At 48.9% G+C, this 24,436-nt stretch overlaps 1 protein-coding gene across 1 annotated transcript in view; it reads right to left on the bottom strand.

Annotated features, from left to right (window-relative positions):
- The window catches only part of AGK (acylglycerol kinase), a 73,738-nt gene extending 50,803 nt beyond the window's left edge, over window positions 1–22,935 (bottom strand). Inside the window, exons 1-2 of the mRNA XM_054563864.1 lie at window positions 22,906–22,935; window positions 18,282–18,385 (exon numbers count right to left, since the gene is read on the bottom strand). Of these exons, the coding sequence (XP_054419839.1) occupies window positions 18,282–18,382 (101 nt within the window). The 5' untranslated portion in view covers window positions 18,383–18,385; window positions 22,906–22,935. The remainder of the gene's footprint in view (window positions 1–18,281; window positions 18,386–22,905) is intronic.
- Window positions 22,936–24,436: the final 1,501 nt, after the last annotated feature.

The raw sequence follows: 24,436 nt of genomic DNA, 5'->3' as shown, positions 1-24,436 counted from the left end.
TGGTCTATTGCAAGCTCTGCAAACTATCTCAAAAGACAAGTTCCTCGCTGGCTGGTGTGGCTGTTGGTTAAACACCGTCGCATGACCAAAAGGCCGCGGGTTCGATTACCGGTCAGGGCCCACGCCTGGGGTGCAAGTTCGAACCCCGGTCCGGACACGTACAACCCCCGGTCCAGGTGTGGACAGCCTGCGGGCGCTCAAACGCCACCGCCACGGGAGCCAGAAGGCAGTTCGGGACGGCTGGGCGTGGCAGGCCACGGGACGGCCACAGAAGGGGAGGTCGGAGAAGTTAGGCACAGGCGGGTCACCAAGGGCCTTTTAAGATATTTTAAAATTCTGGATTTTATCCTAACGGGCATTGAAAGGTTTTAAAGACGAGAACTGATATAACCGCCTTTACATTTTAGGAGGATCATTCCGGTCACAGGGTGAAGGAGGCACTGGTCAAAGAAGACGGAACCTAGGGAGACCAGACAGGTTCTTCAGCAACTGCCCGTCAGCGACGGCAGCGGTGACGACCATGACGATGACTGGAACCAGGTCCCGGCAGCAGCGGGGACAGAGGGATGAGGGCAGGCTCAGCAGATACTCAGGAGGTCAACTGGAGGGCTGGCTTGCGGGAACGAAAGGAAAGGGCAGGGTCGCAGACAGCACCCACATTTCTGCCCTGGGCCGCGTGGCGGCAGGTGGCCCTCCTCGCAGAGACTACAGGCAGGGGGAGGGGCAGGCTCAGGAGGAAGGAAGCGAATTTAGCCCTGGCTCTGTGGGTGTGAGGCAGTGAGGAGACTTCAGGTGGCGGTGTCCAGGGCACAGCCGCACACAGACACAGCTGGCACTGCAGTCAGTCATCTTCACTGGAGACACAGACGGTGACGGGAGGGAGGAGGGTGGGTAAGATGACACTGGAGGGGCAAGGAGCAGGGGCAGCAGGAGGAGAGACGCTGGGTGTTGGCACAGTTGACGGGAAACTCCAACTGAATCTCAAGGAAGCCGAGACTGCACCTCATCGGAAAGCCGGAGGAAAACGCGGGACCGCGGAGGAGGAGGCTACGCACCACTCTCCTGCCTCCCATCGTCCCCTTGGCGCTGCCTCCACTCTCGACAAACTGCACGTTCTGCTGTTCCCAAAAGACACAGTGCTGTGCCCTCCAAGGCTTTGATCGTTTCATCCCCTCCACTTTCAGGAACAAAAGGCCAAGCACACGCCGCCCGGACCCTTACCCCGCCACACACAAAACTAAGGGTCTTGGCTTTCTCCCTGGACCGTAACGGTGTCCAGTCATGGATAAGTCACCATCCTCTCTCCCAGAGCACAGGCCCTTGTGGAGAGAAGGCACTCAGTCAACAGCTGCATGATAACTAAGTGGCGAATGTCTGAATAGGGAGGCTGGCTCCCTGTAGAATGGGCTGAAGGCTGTCGTGTGTGGGTATCCGGCCTTCTTGAACCGAGAGATCGGCGGGATGACCCCCAGAGGCAAGAGGAAGAATCACGGTGGTGAGTAGAGGAAAGGATAAAAACAACAGCTTTGGCAGTCTTACTCAAGCAAGGCGACCAAGGGCGCACGCGTGCACTTGGGGACAGGGTAATGGAACTAGTGCCCTCACAACAGAAAAGGGAGGAGCCACGAGGAAAGTTCCAGGGGCTGGGTCTGCTCATCGGAGAAATCCCAGGCTGCTGATGGGTCAGGAAACTGAATGTGAACTAAACCTCCCCACACCACACACAAAACAACTACTGTTCATCAGTTCCAAGCCCCTGTTCTTTCCACTACACCACACTGTCTTCCAGGGAGAACTGACGTTAGACACAATTTAAAAGAGGTGCTCTAAGACGTAGTCATATCGAAAAGGGTCCCAAAGATGTGCTCAGTACTGAAATGCAGGTTTTCTTTGACAGAAAGAAACTAGCAGCTTCTGGATTATAAAATGGAAAAAAACAAAGTTTGATGCCACTTAGCCCAAGGCTTTAAAAGAATACGAACGTGCCCGCTACCACAGGAAATGAGATGCTCTCATTTTATTCTAAGCCGTAAATGTTTTACTTATTACTGTAGGACCGCAAAGGAAGATAAGTTGTTACTTCAATAACAACTTTACATAGAGAGAAAAATCACATTGATCCATCCTGTTTCCCTAAAAACAGTACTTCCAATTACAGCCCAGGAGCAAATTGTACAATTTCTACCAGCAGCTTTTCCCTTGGTGTATGCAAACACAGTTTTTGCTTTACGTGAAAACAACTTCAAGTTTTGATGTTTACAACAACTGCTTCAACTGACCCAAGCACCGCCTGCCCGGATAAGGAATCGCTGCATTGCCAGGGGCGGTGCCCACTGGTGGCCCATGTGACAGTGGCGGGGGGGGGGGAATGGGAGCAAAGACGAAAATAAAGCTCAGAGAAGGGGTGGCCTGTGTGCTTTTTCAAATTGCACGTCGCCCCCACTGTCATTGCCTGGCCCCCCCCAACGGATGACGATCTGAGCAGCGGGCCCTGCGCGCGCAGGAAACGCTGGCCACGCCTGCCCCGGAGGGGAGACCGACCGCACAGGCGTAAATCGCCTGCTGGGGAAGGCGGCTTGGCCTGCGCGGTGTTCTGGACCCACAGGGGCTCGTGTGGCTGGGATAGACAGGGCAGCGTGAGAGGTAGAAGCGCTACGGGAACAGCAAAAATGTTAACGGTTTTTATAAGGATTTTAGGGCCTTTTGGCCTGGCCTTTCCACCAACCACAGGATGATACCTCTTCTGCTTCCCCAGGTCTCCCCATCATGTGCCACCTGCTACTTAAGAAATTTTTATCTTCTTACCTGCCCCAAGCACGATGACACAAAGACATTCCCTATTGTCATGAAAGTATAAAGGGCCAGGAGGAAATCCCATCGATTACTGTACAGTAAGGGGGGACCATCGTCATTTCAGTGCCCTTTGGGGCGCATAAAAGAGGAGAGAAAACAGGAGCTGCCCAGGCAGTCACTGGCATCAAAATGCCACCATCTCCGCTGCTGATGGTGAAAGTTTAGCAAAAGAAAAACAAAGCTAACGATGTCCACCGTCACGGGCAAAGGACAGGGCATGGCACTGCTTCCTCCTGGGCCAGTGAAAAGGGCACCCCCTTGTGGTCCAGAATTTTAAGGTCAAACGGCATCTCTACATGGATTTCTTTAGTTGGTGGTCTATGTAACAAAGCAAAAAACATCAACATTTTAAAAATGATGATATAAAGCAAGCCAAGAGCATTGCCCCAAGACTGAATTTCCTAAAATCGGAAGAAAGGAAGGAAAGAAGGAAGGAAGGAAGGAGGGAAGCAAGGGAGGGAAGGACGGAGGCAAAGTCATGTCCTCGGTTAGCGGGAATGAATGGCTCAGTACTGAAATGAAAGGTCCAGTAGAAATTGCTGCTCTGAGGAACGAGCCAGTACAAAAGGAGCTGCAGTGTCTCCCGTCTCTGTGAAGTCGGTCCTCCGAAGGTCACCCACCGAGTCGGTCACGCACTGAGAGCGCTGCGGGGAGGACGCCTCCCCCGTCACGGCTCGCTGTTTCTCCTCCTAGGACACGTCATTATTCTACTTTCACCCTCTCATCGCAGCCTCGGCTTTCGGCAAGAGTATCAGCTTCTGCTCCTACTCTGACGCCCTAATGGTCACGGGAGCGAGCGCACTGGCGGGGCTCCGCGGGCTGTCCCCGCGGGCTGTCCCCACGGGGACACCAAAAGTTTTGGTTCACACCAAAGCCAGGCGGCCGGCACCGGGGAGGCTCTGGCTGCCACTGAAGGGCCGGCACCAGGGAGGCTCTGGCTGCCACTGAAGGGCACCATCCTGCAAGCCGCTACCACCAGCTACTTCCTAGTGGCTTCTACTGCTGCATAACTCTCCTAAGTATTCTACTGACATTATTTTATGGTCCATTTACTTCTACTTCCTGCGCTTGTTTCCATCCGCTCATTCTCACTCAACACCTCAACTTAAACATTATCTATGCCAGATACTTTTCTTCCTTTTACTGTATAACATTAACTTTACTAGGCAATCAAAACACTCGTTCTTTCCGTTTTATTGACCACTATACATTTGCATACACAACTACAAACAAATACATACTGAGTATCAATTCTGTACAAGGTACTCAAATCTATAGAGATTATAACAGCTATTCAAGAAGACAAGTTGCTTCGTGCCCAAACAAGTTGTTCTGTATAAACAATGTGCATAAAGTGATATTTACTTTGGGCTCCAGGATACAGGACAGATCTGAACAACTTCTGACCTATAAACTCAAAGTACATTGTCAGTATTTGTGTTGGTCCACAAGAGATACACGAGATGTCAGTAACTGCCTAGCCAGGGGTTAGACTAATCATAGCTGATGCTAAACCTACCTGCGGTGCTGGGAGCAGCTAAAACCACTGATATAAATATCACTAAAAATGAAGTAAAATCAACACAAGCTACAACTTAAATATATCTCCTGCCCTTCCATCTCAGTCCCCACAGCACACCAATAAACATGAGGAAGAAACAAATAACATAGATTTTAAAAAATAACAAACATCTGTTTTCTAAATAATCTGACAAGAGTTAGAAGGAAAGGGAATATAATGACATTTCATTGCACTTTAAAAAAAAGAAAAAGCTCCAGCAGGTAGCGCAGTTGGTTCAGAGCATCATCCCCATATGACAAGGTTGAGGGTTCAATCCCCGGTCATGGCACATACAAGAATCAACCGATGAATGCATAAAGAAGCGGAACAGGAAATCAATGTTTCTCTTTCTCTCACTCCCTCAAATCAATAAACAAAGTAAAAGAAAATAAATCTTTTTAAAATAAAAAAGGTTCCCCGAGTCCCAATCAAATTGGGGCTGACAGGCATGTTATTTAACTGCCCATAAATGAGCTTCTTTAAATAGTACCTATTAATACCCCAATTTCAGCATCCACTTGGGCATAGAGTGACAGAGAGACATGAACCTTGAAATGGCTAAAAAGTAAAACAAGTTGCTTTCTGAAAATTGCAGTAAAACCTGAAATGAAGAGAACCCATGAGGGGGAACGGCCCCCGCCTCCCTCTGCAGTGGCTGAACAGCTGGGCCCGGACCCCTGTCTGCCAAGTTGGGGGCTTCTCCAAACTGACATCAAGTAAACTCCTGCTTTGTCCAAAATCCCAGATACTGACAAATGAAGCACAAAACATTACTGAAACCACGATCTATACCAAAACACACACACACACACAGGTCCAGTCTAGTGTGGTTCCGTCGTAATTTACCCCTGGAATCTAACAGGTCTCCCCTTGAATCTTCCTACCAGGGTCTCGAAGCCAACGTATCTAAAAGGGACGAGAACACCGTCTCCTTCAACCAGTTCTCCTGGCAACCATCCTCCTTCCGTACTGTCCTCATCCTGAAGCCAGGAACAGATTCTCTTCCCTTCCTCTCCTCCAACCAAACACCCACTCAGTCATCTAGTGATAATGAGAGCTGGCATTTTTCAAGACGTTAATTATTATCCAGGCTCTAGACACGCAAAACTAACCTGCTAAACAGACTTCGGTATCCCCATCACCTCTAGGGAAACTGAGGCGCAGGGGTTGAGCTGATTAAGCAACTTGATGAAGGTCCCAGAGCCAATAAGTAGCAGGACCCACGCCCAGCGGCAGCCTCTCTGCCTGCGGTGCCCACGCTCCGGCGTCATCCACACCATCGCGCCCTCATCTGCCCATTCACCTGCCCTATTCCTAATGCCACTGGTCTGGCTCCTGCCTGTCTTTTCTTACATGCAAACTATAGCCACCTTCCCAATCTTCACACTTTCTACCAAAAAAAAAAAAAAGAAAGAAAAAGAAAAAAAAAGGCAACTATATAATGAAGTCCGATTCTTTGCCAATCTCTAAAGACACACTCTGCATTTCCACTTCCTGCCCATGTTCAAGGCATTAATGTCATCGAGAACACTGTCCTACTCACTCTGCAAGGCCGGTTCAAATGGCACCTTTGTTACGACACTTTTTCCGAGGAGGGAAAAGCCAAGAGAAGAGAGGCAGCAGCGCTGCTCCTGAGGAGCCTACTGTGTGAGAAGCCCGCGTGGCCACCCAGCGGGGCGGGCCCTGCTCTGCTGCCCCGCTTACGGACAGAGGACGCACGTGTAAGGGGGGTTAAGTGCCTCACCCGGGCCGCACGGCTGGCAAGCGCGAGGTCGACGTTCCAATGCAGGCCCGCAGCTGCTTCTCCTCTTCATCGCCATCACCCTAGTGCACTCAGGAGCCACCCGTCTTAACCTTCTGATGGGTCTGACCACAGCTGACTCCACTGCTCAACTCGACACCCCCAAGCAGGGCAACTCAACGCGTGCACTTCCTGATGGGCTGCGGCGAGAAACCACCACGCCTCTGAAGCGTCCCTGCCACAGCAATCCAAGTTGAGGCTACCGAGGCCTCCGGAGCAGCACGCCTCCAATGTTAGTGCGCGTGCAGAGCCCATGGGGCTCTGGTAAAATGCAGATTCTCACTCAGCAAGTCTGGCTTTGGGCCTGAGATTCTGCGTTTCTAAGGAGCCCCCAGAAATAACCTGTGCTGCTGGACCACTGTCCACGCTTCGAATGGCGAAGCCTAGGATCTGGACCTAATCCCTAGTTTATACGACACAGGAAACACAGAGGAACAGATCAAACAACTCACAGCTGGCGCTGGGATGAGGGGAGTGAGGCCCTCGCCTCAGGTGCGAAATTTAAGGGAGCATCCAAAAAACATAGTAATAAAGGTAAGTATTTTAATTAAAAATTTTAAGAACTAAAATGCAGAAAAACCCCATGACGAATGCAATGTCATGGTTCTAAATGAGGACAATCAGTATTACTGATTTTTCTTTTTGTCTCCTACTCCAGTGGGCTGCTTGGCACTGAACACTGTAAGTCACCTGCAAAATCCAGGGCACGAAAAAGCCTGTGCAGCAATGGAGACGCACCGGGTCTCCAAACCCAGTCAGTCCTTAAAAGGCAGGGGGCATTACAGCCTCTGAGGCTTCAGAGGCAGGCACCAAATGCAAAGGCTGGGGATGGGAGCAAGACCGCCCAACAGGGAACGGGGAGACAACAGAGGAAATACCGGCAGACTGAGTATTAGATGATACGGGAGATCTTCCATTCTGAAAGGTTCATGACAATGGCACTGCGATTTTCTAAAGTCCTTTCTCATTAGGAATAAGGTACTAACGTCTTTATGGGTAAAATGATATGAGAGAGAATATCTGGGATAATCAGGGAAGAAAAAAAAAGTTGAGAGACAAGATCAGTAAAATGTTGCTATCTGTTGAAGCTGGGTGATGGTACGTGGGGATTCATTATACTACTCTAGTTTTTATATTCAAAATTTCCATAATAAAAAGTAATCAACGTTTTTTTCTTTCAGAGCCCCGTCCACTCAGAGGACACAGCAGAGCGCGCCTCGCGCGTCCACAATAAAAGCAGCCGCTCCTCCTAGCACGTGCCAGGAGCTGTGACGACCTCATCGGAGTGTCCCCCGTGGCAGTGAGTTACGGTGGGAAGAATGAACGTGAAGTTTAGCGAGCTGGGGGCCTCACCCGAAGCCACACATCCCCCCAGGCCGGGCTGAGCAGGGAGCGCAGGTCTGAGGCAGCGCGCGGTGACATCCACCTGGAGTCGCGCAGCCCTCTGGCGTGGGCAGCCTCAGCGGACGGTCCTTCGTTCCTCTCCCGGCGCCTGAACACCAGAGCCATTCTGATGGGCAGGACGACGGTGGCCTGGTTTTGAATCGTGGCTCCAACACGCACGGTGTGGCCCTGGGCAGATTACCTCTTGCTGTCCTTCAGTTTCTTCATCTGTATAGGACTATTAATCTCATACTACTAGGAGATTAATTACTATCTTACAAAGTTGTTAGGAAGATCAAGTGAGTTAATAAATGTAAAGTACTTAAATCACGCATGACACATGGCAAGTGCTGAGTACGTGTGAGCCATTATTACCATTATTATGACTAAGTTCTCAATCAAACTGAACGGCACGGAGCCCACCCCTCAGGCAGGCTCATTACCATTTATTTTTACGTCTTCTAAGCTATTGTGTCTGAGCACAGGACTTGAAGGTGAGCTGCCGCCAATGTTTATGAAAGCCCATGCCCAGCAATCAAGACCGACGTTCCTCTATTGAGAGGGAATCCCCCACTGCTAGTAAAACCCTGCAGATCTGGGGCCCAGGACCATCACTACACTATCACATCTACTTTGCGAGTTCAATGTCAAGGAATTCGCGGTGTTGACAGGATTTAAAAATCTCCAGGAAGGTACGGGCATCCCTGCTACGCTGAGAGGCTGGGTGCTCCACAGAAGGGAGCAGGAGGGGGCCCCGGGTCACGGCCGAGCTGGGCGGCAGTCGGGAGCCAGCAGCATGGAAACGAGGGAGGCGGCTGCGCGCCGGGGCCGGGGCTAAGCAGGAACAGGGCCGTCGTTAACGCCCATCTGGGCCAGGGGGCCAGCGGAGGGGTTGCGAGTGCCAAGCCATCAGCCGAAACCACAGGAGGGGGCAGCCAGGGCGAGCACAGGCACGGTCCCCAGTGGTGAAAGGGATGGAGAGAGCTCAGATCCGATGCACAGTGGTTCCCACGGGGCTGCTGGTTTTAACTGTCTCCTCTGTGGTTATGTTCTGCCAGCCTTCAAACGACGCTTTCCCAAGCTGTCTTGTGGCAGAAGGTGAATTGAGTAAAGGCTCAGATCTTCTCAGACCATGTGACAGGTCCCGTCTTCCTTCCCCGCTGGCTGTCTCTTCAATCGCTTGCCTCCCCCGACCAGCACTAATTCTTTCTAACTGCCAAAGTGCTTAGCGTCCGCTGTACCGCATTCCCTCAGTCACGAGCATTTACGGACCCTTAGATCTGTAGGCACTATGCTCAGAGCTTCACAGTCATCTCACGTGATCCTTCAACGACCCAAGGAGGCACTGTCACCACCCCCACTCCACGAACGAAGCTGGGGCTGAGGAGTCCAAGGTCACAGGGCTGCACGGGTCCGCTCCGTCTGGCCCCGGAGACTGCCTCCTTTCCTGCTGCCTTTCACGAGCAGACCTTTGCCTAAAAGGCCTAGGAGTGAGGGAGAGGCCAGTGCAGGGAACCTGGGGCACGGCCTCCCCAGGGGGCCCGGGAAGCCTGGGAAGAGCAGGTGAGGAGGCATGAGCGGTGCGTGAATTCTCTCCCCTCTCAGCAAACAGGTCACCCTCCTCGACACGTGCTCGCACCGAGTGCTGAGGGCAGTCGGCGCGTCCCCGGCAGCCATGGCCATTACGCCGAGGGGAGAATATCCCAGGTTCTTCCCCCTTGGCACTTAAAAGAAGGGAGAAAAAAGCAAGAGGATTCCCAATAGAAAAACTTACAAATATCATAACAACTGAATAATGTCTCCAAATAACTAATATCTGTCAAAACACAACTTAAAAGCAACTAAGAAGGGGGATATATAAAAATAAATTAATGCATGCATTTTTTCCAAATCTGTTGGAAAAAACCTTTTTTCCTTAAAAGCAAACTACAGTTAACACTATTACTCCATGTTCATTATAAAAATCTTAAAAATCAACATTAAAATTCAGGCAATTATTATTGTCATATGATTGCTATATCAGGAGATAGTATTCCCTTTCAAAGCAGAGAAAAAAAAAAGCCAGATACATAGGATAAAACAATTCACTTGCTATTTAAAATGGGAAAAGTAAAATATTATGTTCACTAATCTTTGAAATTAAAATCAAGGAACTCGAAATTCTCCATGTATTAAATAAGTACTATATGACTATCTTCTAAAATACTACTCAGCAATAAAAAGGAACAAACTAATGAAGCACAAATAAACAAAACAGGGATGAAGCTCAAAGCCACTTTGCTGAGAGAAAAAAGCCTTACAAAAGGGACATGAAGGAAAACCCTATGGAGTGTGGGCAACGTCTGCACTGGGCGGGAGTCTCAGCTGCACAGGTGCAGGCACCCAGCAAAATGGCTGCTGTGCACCGACGGTCTGTTAATTGCACCGTAAATTTTATAAGACAGGAACCAAACTCTACAAGCAAATATTAACCTCTAACTGCTAACAGGCGTGTTCAAGTGTTTAGGTATAAGTATACTGATGTCTACAAATTACTTTGAAATGCATCGAAAAGTAAGACTGAGCCCTGGCCTGGTGGCTTGGTTGGTTGGGGAACTGTCCCCACACACCCTGCACACACGAAAGGGTGCAGGTTCCGTCCCTGGTTGGGACACACACCTAGGATATGGGCTCGATGCCTAGTCAGGGAGTGGGTGGGAGGCAACCAACCGATGTTCCTCTCACATCTCTCCCTCTTCCCCGCGACCCCCACACACTTCCTTTCTCTCTGAAATCAATAAACATAGGCTCGGGTCAGGATAAAAGAAGAAAAAGTAGGACTGAGAAAGGGATGCAGAGATATGCAGAGAGGCAATAAAGCAAATATAATAGTAAAATTTAGAATGCAAGCAGAAGATAAGCAGGTGTTTATTGTAAACTTCTTTCAACTTTGCTGTATGTTTTAACATTTTCATAGAAAATAGGAAAAATATGCTCTTCTATATATTTAACAGGTAGGAAGGCTAAAAAAAGGACAAAAAAGTAAAAGGCATGGTGAAAGGGAAAGAATGGTAAGTGAAAGGGAGAAAAAATCAGAAGGGGAGTAGGACAAAAATATAAATGAAAACACACACAGGAAACGGAGGGCTGCAGAGAGAAGCAGGAACACTCGGGGCTTTGCAACGAGCGCGCTGGTCCCTGGGCCGAGGGTCGGTCCCGACCACTAACCTACGTCAAATGTGGACAGACGAGGTCGGTCCGCTTCACAGAGGAGCTCCACTCAATCTGAGGGCTGAAAACGCAACAGAACATAACGCAACAAGACAGTTCTAATAAAGTTATAGAAAAGGCATTTAAAAGGTAATGTCATTAATAAATACAGCACAATTTGTACACTGAAGTGAGCGTTGCTCTCCAAAGTTGTCACAAGCAGAGAAACTGTGTGAGATTTAGAGCATGATTAACCTGGGTCCAAGTCCCAGTTTCATGAATAAGCAGCGATATGACTTAAGACAAGTTACTAATCCCTCTGAACCTCAATCTCCTGATCTATGATATGGAAATATTATTACTTCTATCCCAGCGTGATTTTGAGGATTCAATGAGACCATATACATGGAAATGACTCGCCCAGCACCAGGTACAAAGCAATTTTTCATTAAATATTGTTTTTCTTTCCTCTTACTCTAATAATGCCATCATTGCTTTACATAGCTTTGTGACACCTTTTTTGAGTTATGGACCAGATGAAGGAGAGAAAAAGTGTTGCAGGTGGAGGAGGAACACATGCAAAGGCAGAACCAGGGACCATGGAAAAGAGGCCTTCTTTTCAAGACTGTGGGCCGCAGAGGTCGAGTTCAGAGGTCATGGCGGGAGGAAGTAGAGGGGTCTGAAAAGACCGGAGAGCAAGGCAAGGGCAGGTCAGGGAGGCCTTTCATGCCACGCTGAGGAATCAGGTCTTTGTGTCCTAGGCACTCGGGAGCCATTTACAGGTTGTCAGTGGAAGAGCGACGTGGTCCAAGTTGTCTCTGAGAAAGAACATTCTGTGCTGGCTGGTGTGGCTCCACCACTGGCCTGCAAACCAAAAGGTCGTCGGTTTGATTCCGTCAGAGCACACACCTGGGTTGAGGGCCAGGTCGCCATTTCGTAGCAAACAAGAGGCAACCAATCAGTGTTTCTCTCCTACATCGATGTTTCTGCCCCTGTCTTTCTCTCTCCCTTCTCCTCTCTCTATAGATCTCAATTTTTAATCTAAATAAAATGTAAAAAAAGAGAGGGAATATTCTGATGGCTGACTGCATTGTACAACTCCAGGGACACTATCAATACAGACTGTCAGCAGGAGCAAGATGTGGACTAGAAAAATATTACAACTCCAAGATCTAAGTATCACACCCGCAAACAATGGTGTGGTTATGATCATCTAACAAGTATGGAGAATGAGCATGGAACTGGGGGACACCAGCATTTACATAAGGGACAAGCAGAGCAAAAAGACACCTTAAAGGTAACTGAAGAGGATGTGGTCAAAGAGAATCAGATGTGGCAGATGTGGACTGCGAAGTATCCATTCGATTTAGTAACTGAGAGGCTATTACCGACCTTGTCAAGAGCAGGCTCAATCAAGTGATGGGACAGAAAACAAATTTTACTAAAGCTTATTCCAAAGTGGAGACAGAGGCTGCAAGCGTGAGCTACACGTTCAAGAACGTGTAAAAGAAGGGAGACGGGGCAGGAAATAAATGGGGATATGCGGCCGAGAGAGGACTTGTTTGAGCTGGGAAGGGTTGGACAAACGGAGGGAAAGAAGTAGGAAAGATGAGACTGCAGTCGCAGTGAGGAAGAGGATAACCACGGGGGGCTGGAGAGTGGGGCGCGGGGTGCGGCGGGGCTGGCCTGGGGCCGGAGGAGGGCAGCCTCAGCCGGCGAGACAGAGAACGCCTGTGTGCACGCGGACCACTCTCCAGCGTTCTTTATTCTCTCTTTGAAACACGAGTCACTGTTGCCTATGAACAAGTATGGAGAAGGTCGAGCGGGAGACAGGGAGTCTGCGAATATTTCAGAATGAACGTGCAGAACACCAAAGAGGGTACCCTGGTTGTGGGCTTGGCGCCCAACCTCCTTCAGGAGCCCCCGAAGCCCAGGTTTGCAGGTTCCCAACTGGCCTGAGCACAGGGCTGGGACTCTGCCCTCTGAGCACTCAGACCTATGTCCTCAAGTGTGTTCCTCTGTAAATAAAATATGTGACAGGCCCCTTCTATGGGTTGGGCCTTGGGAACAACACTGAAAAAGACGAACAGGACTTCTGCTCTTCAGAGTCCTCTGATAGAAGAGAAGAAACAAACAGAATGAAAGTAAACTGCAATAGCGATGAGCATGACACAGAGAAGTCCACAGCACTGCCTGACGCAGACTGTCTCCCCAGCCAGGGAAGACGCGACACTGGAGCCCTGGGGAAGCGGCGGAGACTGTCCGGTGAAATGGGAAGGAGAGGAAGGCAGAGCATTCCGCGGGAGAAGAGCACGGGCAGGGGCCCCCGCAGGAACCCCGGAACAGAGAGGACGTGCCACTCCGCAAGACCTGAAAGTCCCGTACGCAAAAATGTAAAGTGAGGCAAGGCTCAAGAGGGTCACGCCAGGGCCACGCCATGTGAAGCTGATGAGAATTTTGGACTTCAGTCTAAAAGCAATAGCAACCTGCACTTTTAATAAGATTGTTCTGGCAATGGCGTGCAAAACAGATTAGAAAGTGACGAGAGTAGATGCAAGGGGAACGGTTAGGAGCCATTCAGTAAGAATCCAGGCCAGAGGCGATGGTACTACAAAGGTGGAGAGGCAAAAGAAATCGAACAAAGTAAAGAGGTTTAAAAGAAGCACAATCCCTTAGAACGTATAGTCTGAACATGGGGCATAAGAGTGAAGGATGAACTGGGAAATGATGGCCAATTTTTAGTCTGGGAAAGGAGTTGGATGGTAAGCGGTGCTAATCACTGAGAAGGAACAGGTTCGATGGGAAAGCTTTTGATGTTATTGTCCATTGAGGCTGAGGCACCTGTGAAGCACCGGAGTAGGCCGGTTAAGCAAGCAGCTGAATGCATATATCCCTAACTTTGTCACATAACAGTCCTCACATTCTTTATAGAGACAATAGAGGGACACTACCTCAGCATAATAAAGGCCATATGTGAAAAGCCTACAGCTCATGTCATACTCAACAGTGAAAGATTTAGAGCTTTTCCTCTAAGATCGGGAACAAGACAAGGATGCCCACTCTCGCCACTTCCGTACAACATAGTATTGGAAGCCCTGTACAGCAATAAGACAAGAAGAAGAAATAAAAAGCATCCAAATTGAAAAGTAAGAACTAAAAAGATCTCTGTTTGCAGATGACATGATCTTATATGTAGAAAAGCCTAAAGAGTCCATGCCAAAAAAAAAATAATAATAAAGTTAGAATAAACAAATTCAGCAAAGTTGATGATTACAAAATTAACATGCAAAAAAGTAGTTGCATTTTTATACACTAATAGTGAACAATCTGAAAAGGAATTAAGAAAATGATCCTAGTTTTGATAGCATCAAATAGAATAAAATATTTAAGAATAACTTAACCAAGGAGGCAAAAGATTTGCACCCTAAAAACTATGAAACACTGCTGAAAGAAATTAAAGACAAACATAACTGGAAAGCTATCCCAATATTCATAAACTGGAAAACTTAAAATGTCCATACTGCCCAGAGTGATCTACAGATTCAATGCACTCCTATCAAAATCCCAGTGGCATTTTTTGCAGAAACAGAAAAAAATCCTGAAATTTATTTGAAATCTCATGGGACCCCACACAGTCAAAACAATCTTGCAAAAGAACAAAGTTGGAAGACTTACACTTCCTAATTCTAAAACATATCACAAAGCTACAGTAATCAAAACAATGTAGTACTGCCATAAAGACAGATATATAGAGCAATGGAACAGAATAGAGCGCCCAGAAATAAATCCGTGCATATGTGATCAAATGATCTCCAACAAGGATGCCAAAACAACACAAGGGGGGAAAAGAATGAAAATGAATCTAAGACCTAAATATAAGATCTACAACTATGAAACTTCTAGGAGAAAAGAGGGGGAAACCTTCATGACATTAGATTTGGCAATAATTTCTTGGATATGACCCAAAAGCAGAGACAACAAAAGCAAAAATAGACAAATGGAATGACAGCAAACTTAAAAAGTTCTGTGCATATCATATGATACAATCAACAGAGTGAAAAGGCAACCTATGAAAAGGGAGAAAATATCTGCAGAGCATATATCTCATATGGGGTTAGAGAATGCTTACAGCTCAACAACATAAAACCAAGTAATCTGATTTTTGGTTTTTTTTATGGGCAAAGGACTTAGACATTTCTCCAAAGATAAATGACCAAGAAACATATGAAAAGATGTTCGATATCACCAGTCATTAGAAAAATGCAAATCAAAACCATGAGATGCCCTATCTCACCCATTAGGGTGACGGCCACCATCAAAAATCCCGGAAACGATGAGCGTCGGCGGGGACGTGGAAGTAGGAACTGGAGCGCGTGCGCGGCTGGTGGGAATGAGAAACGGTGCAGGCGACGTGGAAAACAGTATGGACGGGCCGCAAAGAGTTAAAAACACAGCTGTCATGTGATCCAGCAACCCCTCCTTTCTGAGTATACACTCGAAAGAATGGAAAACAAGATCTCAAAGATGCAGCGGCCTACCTCCACGTGCTGTGTTAGCAGTACTCACAGTGCCAAGAGGTGGGAGCAGCCCAAACCCCTGTCAACAGGTGAACGGATAGAGCAAATGTGGTCCATACGCATAATAACTACTACTCAGCCTTAAAAAAGAAGGAAGTCCTGCCGTTTGCTACAACAGGGATTAACCTAAAGAACATTATGCTAAATAAAATAAGCCAGTCACAAAAGGCACACACCAGGTGATTCCATTTATAGGAGGAATACAAAGCAGTCAAATTAAAGAGAAACTGAAAGTAGGAGGGTGGTTGCCAGGGGCCAGGGAAGGGGGGAGGGGGAGGGGGAGGAAATGGGCAGCTGTTTAGTGGGTAGAGAGTTTCAGTTTTGCAAGATGAAAAAGCTCTGGAGATCTACTGGGTAATAATGTGAACATACTTAACAGGAATTACTGCACACTTAAAAATGGTTAATGTAAGGCGGCAAATTTTCTTATATGTTTTTTACTTTTTTTTTAGAAAGGGGGCTAAAATTAAAAAAAAAAAAAAAATGGCCAAACAGCACCACAGCACACAGAAGAGCAGTTTGAGAACAAGCGCGGCAGGACGAGGGGGCTGGCATTTTGAGCAGCTACTTTGAATGTCAAGGGCCCGGCCACAGAGTGAGGCCTCCAGGCTCCTACCACGTGCCTGGATCGGGCTGTTTCACATCCAGGTCAGCACGAGGCCTCTGCAGGAAGTAAAGTGGTGGGTGCCAGGTACAGGGGCAGGGGATGGGGGGTGGGGAAGGCATGAGGAATTAATTGTTTAACGAATGCAGAGTTTCTGTTTTGCAAGGTGAAAACCATTCTGCAGACGGATGATGGTTGCCTAGCTACGTGAATGTATTTAATACCACTGAACTACTTACTTAAAAAAATGATTACAATGTTAAATTTTATTTTATGTGTATTTCACTCCAAAATTTTTTTTACAAAAAGAAAATGAGGCCACTGATGGGCTGGAGATTTAATGGAACTTTTAAAACTTTTTCTTTAATCCTCACTGGAGGATATGTTTTTACTGACTTGAGAGAGGAAGCGGGAGAGAAACGCTGATAGGCCGCCTCCCGTACGCGCCCAGACCAGCGCTGGAACCCCCAGCTTAGGCGTGTGCCATGACCGGAAACCGGGCTGGCAACCTGCTGGTGCACGGGGGCCATGCTCCAACCCACTGAGCAACCTGGCCAAGGCTTCAGGGGACTTTTTTACAGTCTCAAGACTACACTGACAAAAAATTATTATGGCATTTCTAAAGACACCCTCAAGAGGGGACACGGTGACTTCCCCACATGTTCACGGGGGGCGGGGGGGGGGCGGGTAGGAGCAGCAGTAATCCTCTGAGGGTGGGAAGTTCCCCTGATGAGGCTCCCCAGGCTTAGAAAGTGCTCGTGCAAAGGAAACCCTAACTCCTGCTGAGCTGGGGGGGCGGAGGGGGGGGTGAGGAAGTGCGTCCCCAGGCCCAGGGTGGCTTCACTCGGGCCCCTAATACCAAACGTAGATCTAACGCCTGATCTAACCGCAGTTTCAGCCTCTCCCAGGAACCATCTTCATCAACCAGCCTGGAATTTTCTGGGCAAGCATCGGCAATCTGCCACCCAGCCTATCCATCCCCCACAGACAGAAAAGGCAGGATTAAAACTTTCCCCTCCTAACCACCACCCCCCTTTACTCTGGACTGAGAACAATCCCTTCTTTTCCTTTGTTAATTGCCCCCTTGCCCCGCCCTTCTTCCTATCAGAACTTTCCAGTTTATACCAGCCCTCGGAGCACCTGCTGGTCGCTAGATGGGACGCCGCCTGACTCAGGGAGCTCTGAAGAAAGCCCATTAGACCTGCACATGTACGCAGTTAATTCTGTTTTTTAACAGAGCCTTTCCTTGAGGATTCAAGTACAGTTAGAAAAGGGAGGAAAAGGCAAACATCGTATACATCCAATTCCATTTGTTAAAACCTTTCCTCCACCCTTTTCTTCTTTACCTATTGCCAAATTTAAGCTTCTTACGTCTGTTTTTTTATACACTAGCTAATGGAATTCAAGTGCTTAGCATTGAGAGTACTTAGAAAGACAGGGGGAAGTTCCATCTCCTCTACAGCTGCAGAAAGCTGGACGCCGGGCTGCATCATAAAATTATCAGACAGCGGTGGACTGGGGAAGGCTCACAGAAGGATCCGTACGAACCTTCCTTCCAGTGTGGGACTACATTCCGAAGCCTAACTGTTCATCTTTTGTTTGACAAAGCAGTCGTTTAAGACACCCGGATTGCAGCAAGACTGGCTGTATATTTAGGATGTAGCCGGTAATCCCCCAAAAGCCTGTAAATCGACTGGCTCTCTGAATAACCTGCATAATTTTTATGCAAAAACCCTGTGTATTTACATCTTATTACCCTATTAAATCAGAAGTGGCGCTCAGGCACCTTCTCCTCCCTCCAGGCCTGAAGGCTAACAAAACCCAGGACTCCCCTGAAGTCCTTATTTAAACAAAAGGTTCAGAAGCCTTTGTCTCATGTAAATGAACCCAGGCTAGAGGGAGGGCGGGACTGAGCCAGGGCCAGCGACCAGAGGGAAGAGAGACCGGGAGGCTGGGCTAGAGCACTGAGGGAGTGAAACCCCCAGGGGACGCAGTTCCAGTCCCCGTCTGCTGCCAACCTGGCAGGTGACTCCTCTCTCTGGGCTGGGCCTCTGTTTCCTCACCTCCCCACCTGACACCTACAGCCTGGACCCACTGCAGCATCGGAGTCCATAGCTCCAAGTTTACCGAACTGGTTACCACAAGCAGCCTCTGTCTTAGTGGTTTGAAGACTTACTTTTCTTCCTACACCACAGCGCATTATAGAGACAAGCGCAGCTGAACGAGAGGTTAGCCTTCGGCCCTCCGGGGCAGCGTTGTCAGCATTGTCGCGGCAGGTGATGGTGGGTGCGCCAGGGGCTCTGAGATACTTACCAGTGTTTTTCATACAGCCAATGGCCTCCCCAGGTCAGCAGGCAGATCCCAGCTGTGGTTTTCTTCCAATGTTTTCGAAGTGTTTTGAAGAACACAGTCATCTTCTAAAGGCAGAAAAAGAAAAAATAACACGCATGATCGCCCCAGGTCAGCAGGCAGCGCCCCTGTGGCCGCGCCCCCCACCCCCACCCCCACCGTTCGCCCTCCCCGCTCCCCCTTCCCTGGCTCCGTTCCCTTCTAGCGGCTTCTCGTGCCTCCGGCCCTCTTCTCCCTCCCAGTCTCATAGTCCTGACCTTCTCACCTGTCCGCCTACCTTTTTCAAATTCTTTCTTCACTTCTTTGCACCTAAACTCGACTGTTCCCTTCTCTTACTATTTTTACCTCATTGTGTTAGAAGGCAGGAGGGGCAGAAGAAGAAGGGACTTCTAGGCTTCCTGTTTTTCCTTTCTTCTGAGTCACTACACCTCTTTTTAAGAGTACTTGTCAAGCTGTTGTATGTACATAAAAGACTCACCATCAAACTAGTAAATGGCTTATTCAAAATAGAAGGCAACACTAGGCCCTCAAGAGGAGAATAGGCAGAGATCAGGCACCGAAACTCAACGACAGTGAACGAAACTCAACGACAGTGAACGCACGAATACAGCCGTGTAAAAACGCTCTAAAAACGCTCGGCTTCCTGAGTAATCAAAGACATGCAAATTATGAGGAGCTCTCACTCGCCACCTATCAGATAAAATGGTTTAACTGCTCACAATCACTGATGACAAGACAAAATGAGACACTTTCGCCCACTCCTACAGGCAAGGGGAGTCAGCCCAACTTCTCCAAAAATCAAAAGGGTCAGGGCTGTCCAGCAAGGGATCGGGGCGCAGCCCAGGACGGCTGAGAGTGTGGCCCGACGCAAAATCGCAAATCTACTTAAAACCTCATGAGATTTGTGTGTGTGTGTGTGATTTCGTGTCACAGTGTATTTAATATGCGTGCCAGAGACCAAAAGGTTGGACACCGTTGGTACTGCGTACGCTATTTCCATTTGTCTTCTTCACAGCACGCAGCACTTACGAGCCTCCCTCGCTACTGTACTAGCTCATCCCACTAGGACGTAAACTCCGTGAGAGTAAGGAGCTGGACTGTTCTGGTCACTGCTGTGTCCCCAGTGCCTAAAATAAGGCCTGGCTCACAATACCCTTACAGCAGGTAACTGTTGAAGGCGATGGAGTCAGGACACGCTGCCCCCAAATATGACACCCTGGCACATTGACTCTTAAGCTGCACGAGCCTGACCTCCTTCCCATCGTACCGACCTGCCTCAAACAGATGGAAAAGCCCGCACGTGAAAGGCGCACCCTGGACACCCAGAGGAAAGCACCCTTCTCTCCCAAGACAGAGGCGTGCCAAGGAGAATCTGGCCAGCAGCCCTGCCGGGTACCCCACCCCTGGGGGACCGCGGTCCTCCGCTCTGAATCAAAGCCCACATGAAAGACTCAGGTCGGTTTGGCTGGGTCTCCAGTATCTTTTGAAGGCTGCTGCGTCATGGAAAACTTATTTTACACAAACGTGCATGTCTTGCCCCTGGTAATCCATCTGTCAGGTTGATTTCCAGACCTGGCTGGGGACCCTCAGGGGTCAAGTAAAACTTTTTCCTCCCCTACATTAAATTTTTCTTTGCTAAGAATTTTTGCTGATGTGGAAGAGACTCAAAATACTGTGTTAAGTAAAATCAGTAGGCTAAAAATCCACATATAATTGGTATTACCCCAATTGTGTCCAAACATAAATATAAATGGAAAAAACACCAACAGAAATAAACACAAAAAAATTTAAGTGGTTCCCTCTTGGTTGTAGGATAATGGGCAAGTTAGTTTATTATTAAGCTGCAGTGTATTCTCTAAGTTCTCTAATACGAAATAATTTTCTAAACACATAAATATTTAAACAGAATTTTTTTATGACTATGTGTGCATGCGGTAAATAAACCAATAATTTTAAAAAAAGCTGCTTTCAATGAAGGTTCTAGTTCTCTTGTTACTCCCTCGAACCTCAGACAAAGACTCTCTTCTGCCCCAATTTAATCCAGTTCCTCTGAGCTGCCCACTGGCCTAAGCCCAACCTTGGGTTCCCCTCTGTCCTCATGGAATCCAGTCTGAGCAAAAATCCTGTTAAGTTGGTTTAGCAACACAAAACAAAACAAAACCGCGATTATCTGACCACCCTGGCCTGACTGAGTCATTCTAACAAGAATCTGCCTTATCTCTGGTTTTTTCTCTAGGTAATTTTTCATTCGCTGACCTCCACCTGGTCCTTGGCTAAAAGCCCCCACTGCCCCGGGTGGAGGCAGAGTCCAGTCTCCCGCCCCTTTGGCAACATGTCCACCGCAATAAAGTCTGCCTCACCATTCTTTAACAAGTGTCACGAAATAATTTTTTTCTTTAACACCACCATTGGTTAAAATGCCTCCCAAGGCAAGAAACATCCTTATCACCAGCCATGAGACCAGCGCCAGAAAGCACAGCGGCCCGTGCACCAGGCGCCCGGTCCAGGCTGGTAATAATGGAACCCACAGGCACATCTGGTGGCAGACCGGAGGTCACACAGTGGCTCACGGCTGTGCACGGCCGGCCGGGGAAGTCTGCCCAGGAGCGACAGCTACACTCAGTCTCGAAGAATGAGGAGTAGTTACCAAAAAAGGAGTTCAAGAGCCTGATGTGTACAAAGGCATAAAAGATGCCAAAGTGAGTTCAGGAAAACACAAGTTGGTGGTCAGGTATAGATAAAGAATAGGGTAAACATCGGGGAGTATCTGGAAGAAGGCCTCTCAAACCCTAGTGAAAAAGTTGCTAAAATGCTGAGAACTTATATAAATGCAGATTCTTGAGCATTACCCCCCCTTACCCCCCCCCGCCCCCACCAAGATCCGGATTTGTTCTGGTTGGGCTGTCGCTGTCATTTTTAACAAGCGCACCCAAGGTCCTAAGGGAGGTCCGCGCCACACCTCGCTTTGAGCAACAGTGGTCGGGAGACAAAGGCTGGGGAAGGCGGGGGAGGTCCAGAAACGATCAGGAAGGACCCTGAATCCATGCCAGGGGCTTTGGATACTATACTGAAGATTAAGAAAATCTTAAAGGGATTTAAGTGAGTGAGTGACATGATTATATTTGAACTGTAGAAAAATCACTTCATAGTGGGATGGAAAATAGACTGGATGAAGCTGAGCTTAAAGCTAAGGAGAGCCAGTAGGAAGTTGTGACCCTAACCTCTAGTCACCAAAAGGCAGGAAGGAGCAGCGGACATAGCGGATGGAATTGGAGGATCTTTATAAAATAGAGTTTGGAAGCACATGGTGACCCACTGAGTGTAGGAGGTGAGAGGAGGAGCCAACCCAGGTTGGTACTTGGGGGGGTGGTTGAATAGTGACTTCGGGCGTTAGACCCGGAGTGCGGGTTTCTGGGGAACGGTAGTGAGCGCGCTTTAGGAGACACTGAGCCTGAGAGGACTGCAGGGCATCCCCGCAGAAATGATCAGTGAAGGCCCAGCTTCTGCAGTCTGAAGCTGGGAGAAACCGCCGGGGTAGAAGACACAGATTTCAGAATGATGTGGACTGGGGATGCCTGGCTATGAAGGAGGTCAAGTTTGAGTGTGGATAAAACCATCCAAAGGCAGGGCTCGAGAAGAACGCCAGTAAGTCTGAGAACCACCTAAGAGTCCATGTGTCTGTTTAAAGGTCACCATGACCCAATGCATAATTCGTATAAGAACAGTGGAAACATTCAGGCTATGGAGTGTATTGTGAAGAGCACTGGTTCAGGGGTCCTGAGGCCTAGGCTCCGGTCCTAACTTTGTCACTTACTGGCAGTGAGAGTCAGGGCAAGTCATTTAGCATCTGCTTCTATTTCTTCATTAATACCTGCTCTTAGGAACGTATTAGGCTGTAAGGATCATATCTGATAGGGCTGGGAACGCACGCTGCAAATTTCTCTGTAAGCATTTGTCATCCCAATATGCAATATATCGGCTAACCACGCATATGCCTAAGTACCCAAAGGGATTCTCCTTCCCCAATCTCAGTAAAAGTCTGAATTTAAGATGTTCTTTTGACCATTTCTAGACTGAAAAGCAGGGTGTTCTTCCCCCCTCAAAGAATCGCCAAAATCTCGTTGTACTGGCCCTCCTCGCCTGTCAGGTGAGGGTTCTCACTTGACCGTAAATCCCTCACAGGCAGGTTCTGTCTACGCGCCCGTAGCAAACAACCTAATAAAGCACCTGGAATGAATGAACCAATCAATCGACAAGACACTATTCGCCCCGTTTTGCAAATGATTAAGATAAAGCCCAAAGGCCTAAAACAAGAGTCACACAAGTTAGCGACAGCTCTGGGACCAGAACCCACGCCAGCTGACTCCCTCAGTGACCACAGGGAACCCGCCATCCGCACGGGGTCCTGCCCCCGACGCCGGCGCTGGGCCCTCGCGGCGCCGCCAGCACCCGCGGCCCCGACCCGGGTCTCCGATCCCAGGTCCCCGCGACCGAGCCCGACTCCCGCGACTCGGCTCCGCGGCCCGGGGCTCCCTGCTCACTCCTAGCCCCAGCGCCCCGCTCCCCGCTCGGGCCCCGCCGCACTCACCACGGCCGGTCCGCTCGCCGCCCCGCCTTCCTGTGTGTTCCCTCAAGCGTCCTCCGCTCACTTCGGGGAAACCGCTGCCGTCGCCCTCGGGTTCCGCCCGGATTCCGGCCGCGCGGGGAGGGTCCGGTGTGCAGGGGCCGCCTTCGTTTTTCGTGCACTCTTGTATTCGTCCAGCCAGCCTGCCATCCATCCATCCATCCATCATTCAACACCATTTTAGGACCTGGCACTACTACATCAGCGAAAAGGAAAAAGGACTCATGGACATGGACAACAATGAGGTGATTGCTGGAGGGAGGGGGGTATAAGGGAACTAAATGGTAATGGAAAAAATATGTAATAAAGATTATATTAAAAAATAAAAATAAAAAAGAAAATAACTTAATGAACAGGGCAATTTTAGGTAGCGATAAGGGCCACAAAGAAAATGAAACAGGTGATTTATAGGAAGCAGGGTGGGGAAGAACTATTTTAAAGAAAGCAAAGTTAGGCACCTCTGGATGAGGGGCAATTAATCTGAGACCTGAAAGGTGAGAAGGAGCAGGTCAAACAGAGACCCAGGGGAACAGAGGACCCAGGGGAGGGAATAGTCAGTGCAAAATTCTAAAGCCTGAGGCAGTTTGGCAGGTCAGGGGTCAGTGTGGGTGAAGGCCAGGGAGCTAAGGAGCAAGGAGCAGGATGAAGCTGCTGAGGCGGGCAAGGCAGACCACAGTGGTGAGGAGTTCAGACATGAATCCAAGTGGGATGGAAAGGAAAGGCGTTGAGGGGATTCAGTTCTGGGGACAATGTGATCTGGTTCACATTTAATTTCAACTTTATTTTATTGATGTTCAGAGACAGAAAGGAAGCGGGAGGTGGAGGGGGGGGAGAATGGATTTTGTTGTTCCCCTTACTTATGCATTCATTGGTTGATTCTTGTATGCACCCTGACCAGGGATCAAACCTGATACCTTGGCATACTGGGGTGATGCTCTAGCCTAATGAGCTACCCGACCAGGGCTCTGGTTTACATTTCTAAATCTCTCTCTGGCCACAACATAGTGAGTAGATTCTAGGAAGCAAGAAAGCTACAGAGAAGCCAGGCCAGTGCTGAGCCACAAGCAGCACTTCTAATTCTCAGTCCCCCTCCCCACCCCCCGCCACCCCACCCCACCCCACCGCCTCAGTTGGTGTGGAGACCAGCCCAGTCAGCTCAGGCTTTCTCGCCTCCTCCTGTCCATCATTCTGTCAGCTCAACATCTGCTAACTGTGCATGCGAGGATGCGCTCCTGCACCGCGGCCCTCATGTGCCTGCCCTTAGAGAGCCTGCACCCGGGTCTCCCCATTCACAGGCTGCACCACAGCTCTGCTTCGCCTTTGGCCCAGCTCTGCCTCCTGCTCGGCCTTTTCCACGGGTGTTGATTCGGCACACTAAATACTGTGTGCTAAACGGAAGGACCCCCACCCTTCCCCCAAGGAGGCCCCTCTCAATCCCTGGAACCTGTGAATACCTTACAGGTGTGATTAAGTTAAAGCTCTTGAGATGGGAAGG

Source organism: Pteronotus mesoamericanus, unplaced genomic scaffold (assembly GCF_021234165.1).
Source record: "Pteronotus mesoamericanus isolate MK-2021 breed Mesoamerican mustached bat unplaced genomic scaffold, CSHL_Meso_final scaffold_85, whole genome shotgun sequence".
NCBI lineage: Eukaryota > Metazoa > Chordata > Mammalia > Chiroptera > Mormoopidae > Pteronotus > Pteronotus mesoamericanus.
This window is presented reverse-complemented; position numbering and strand designations above follow the sequence as displayed.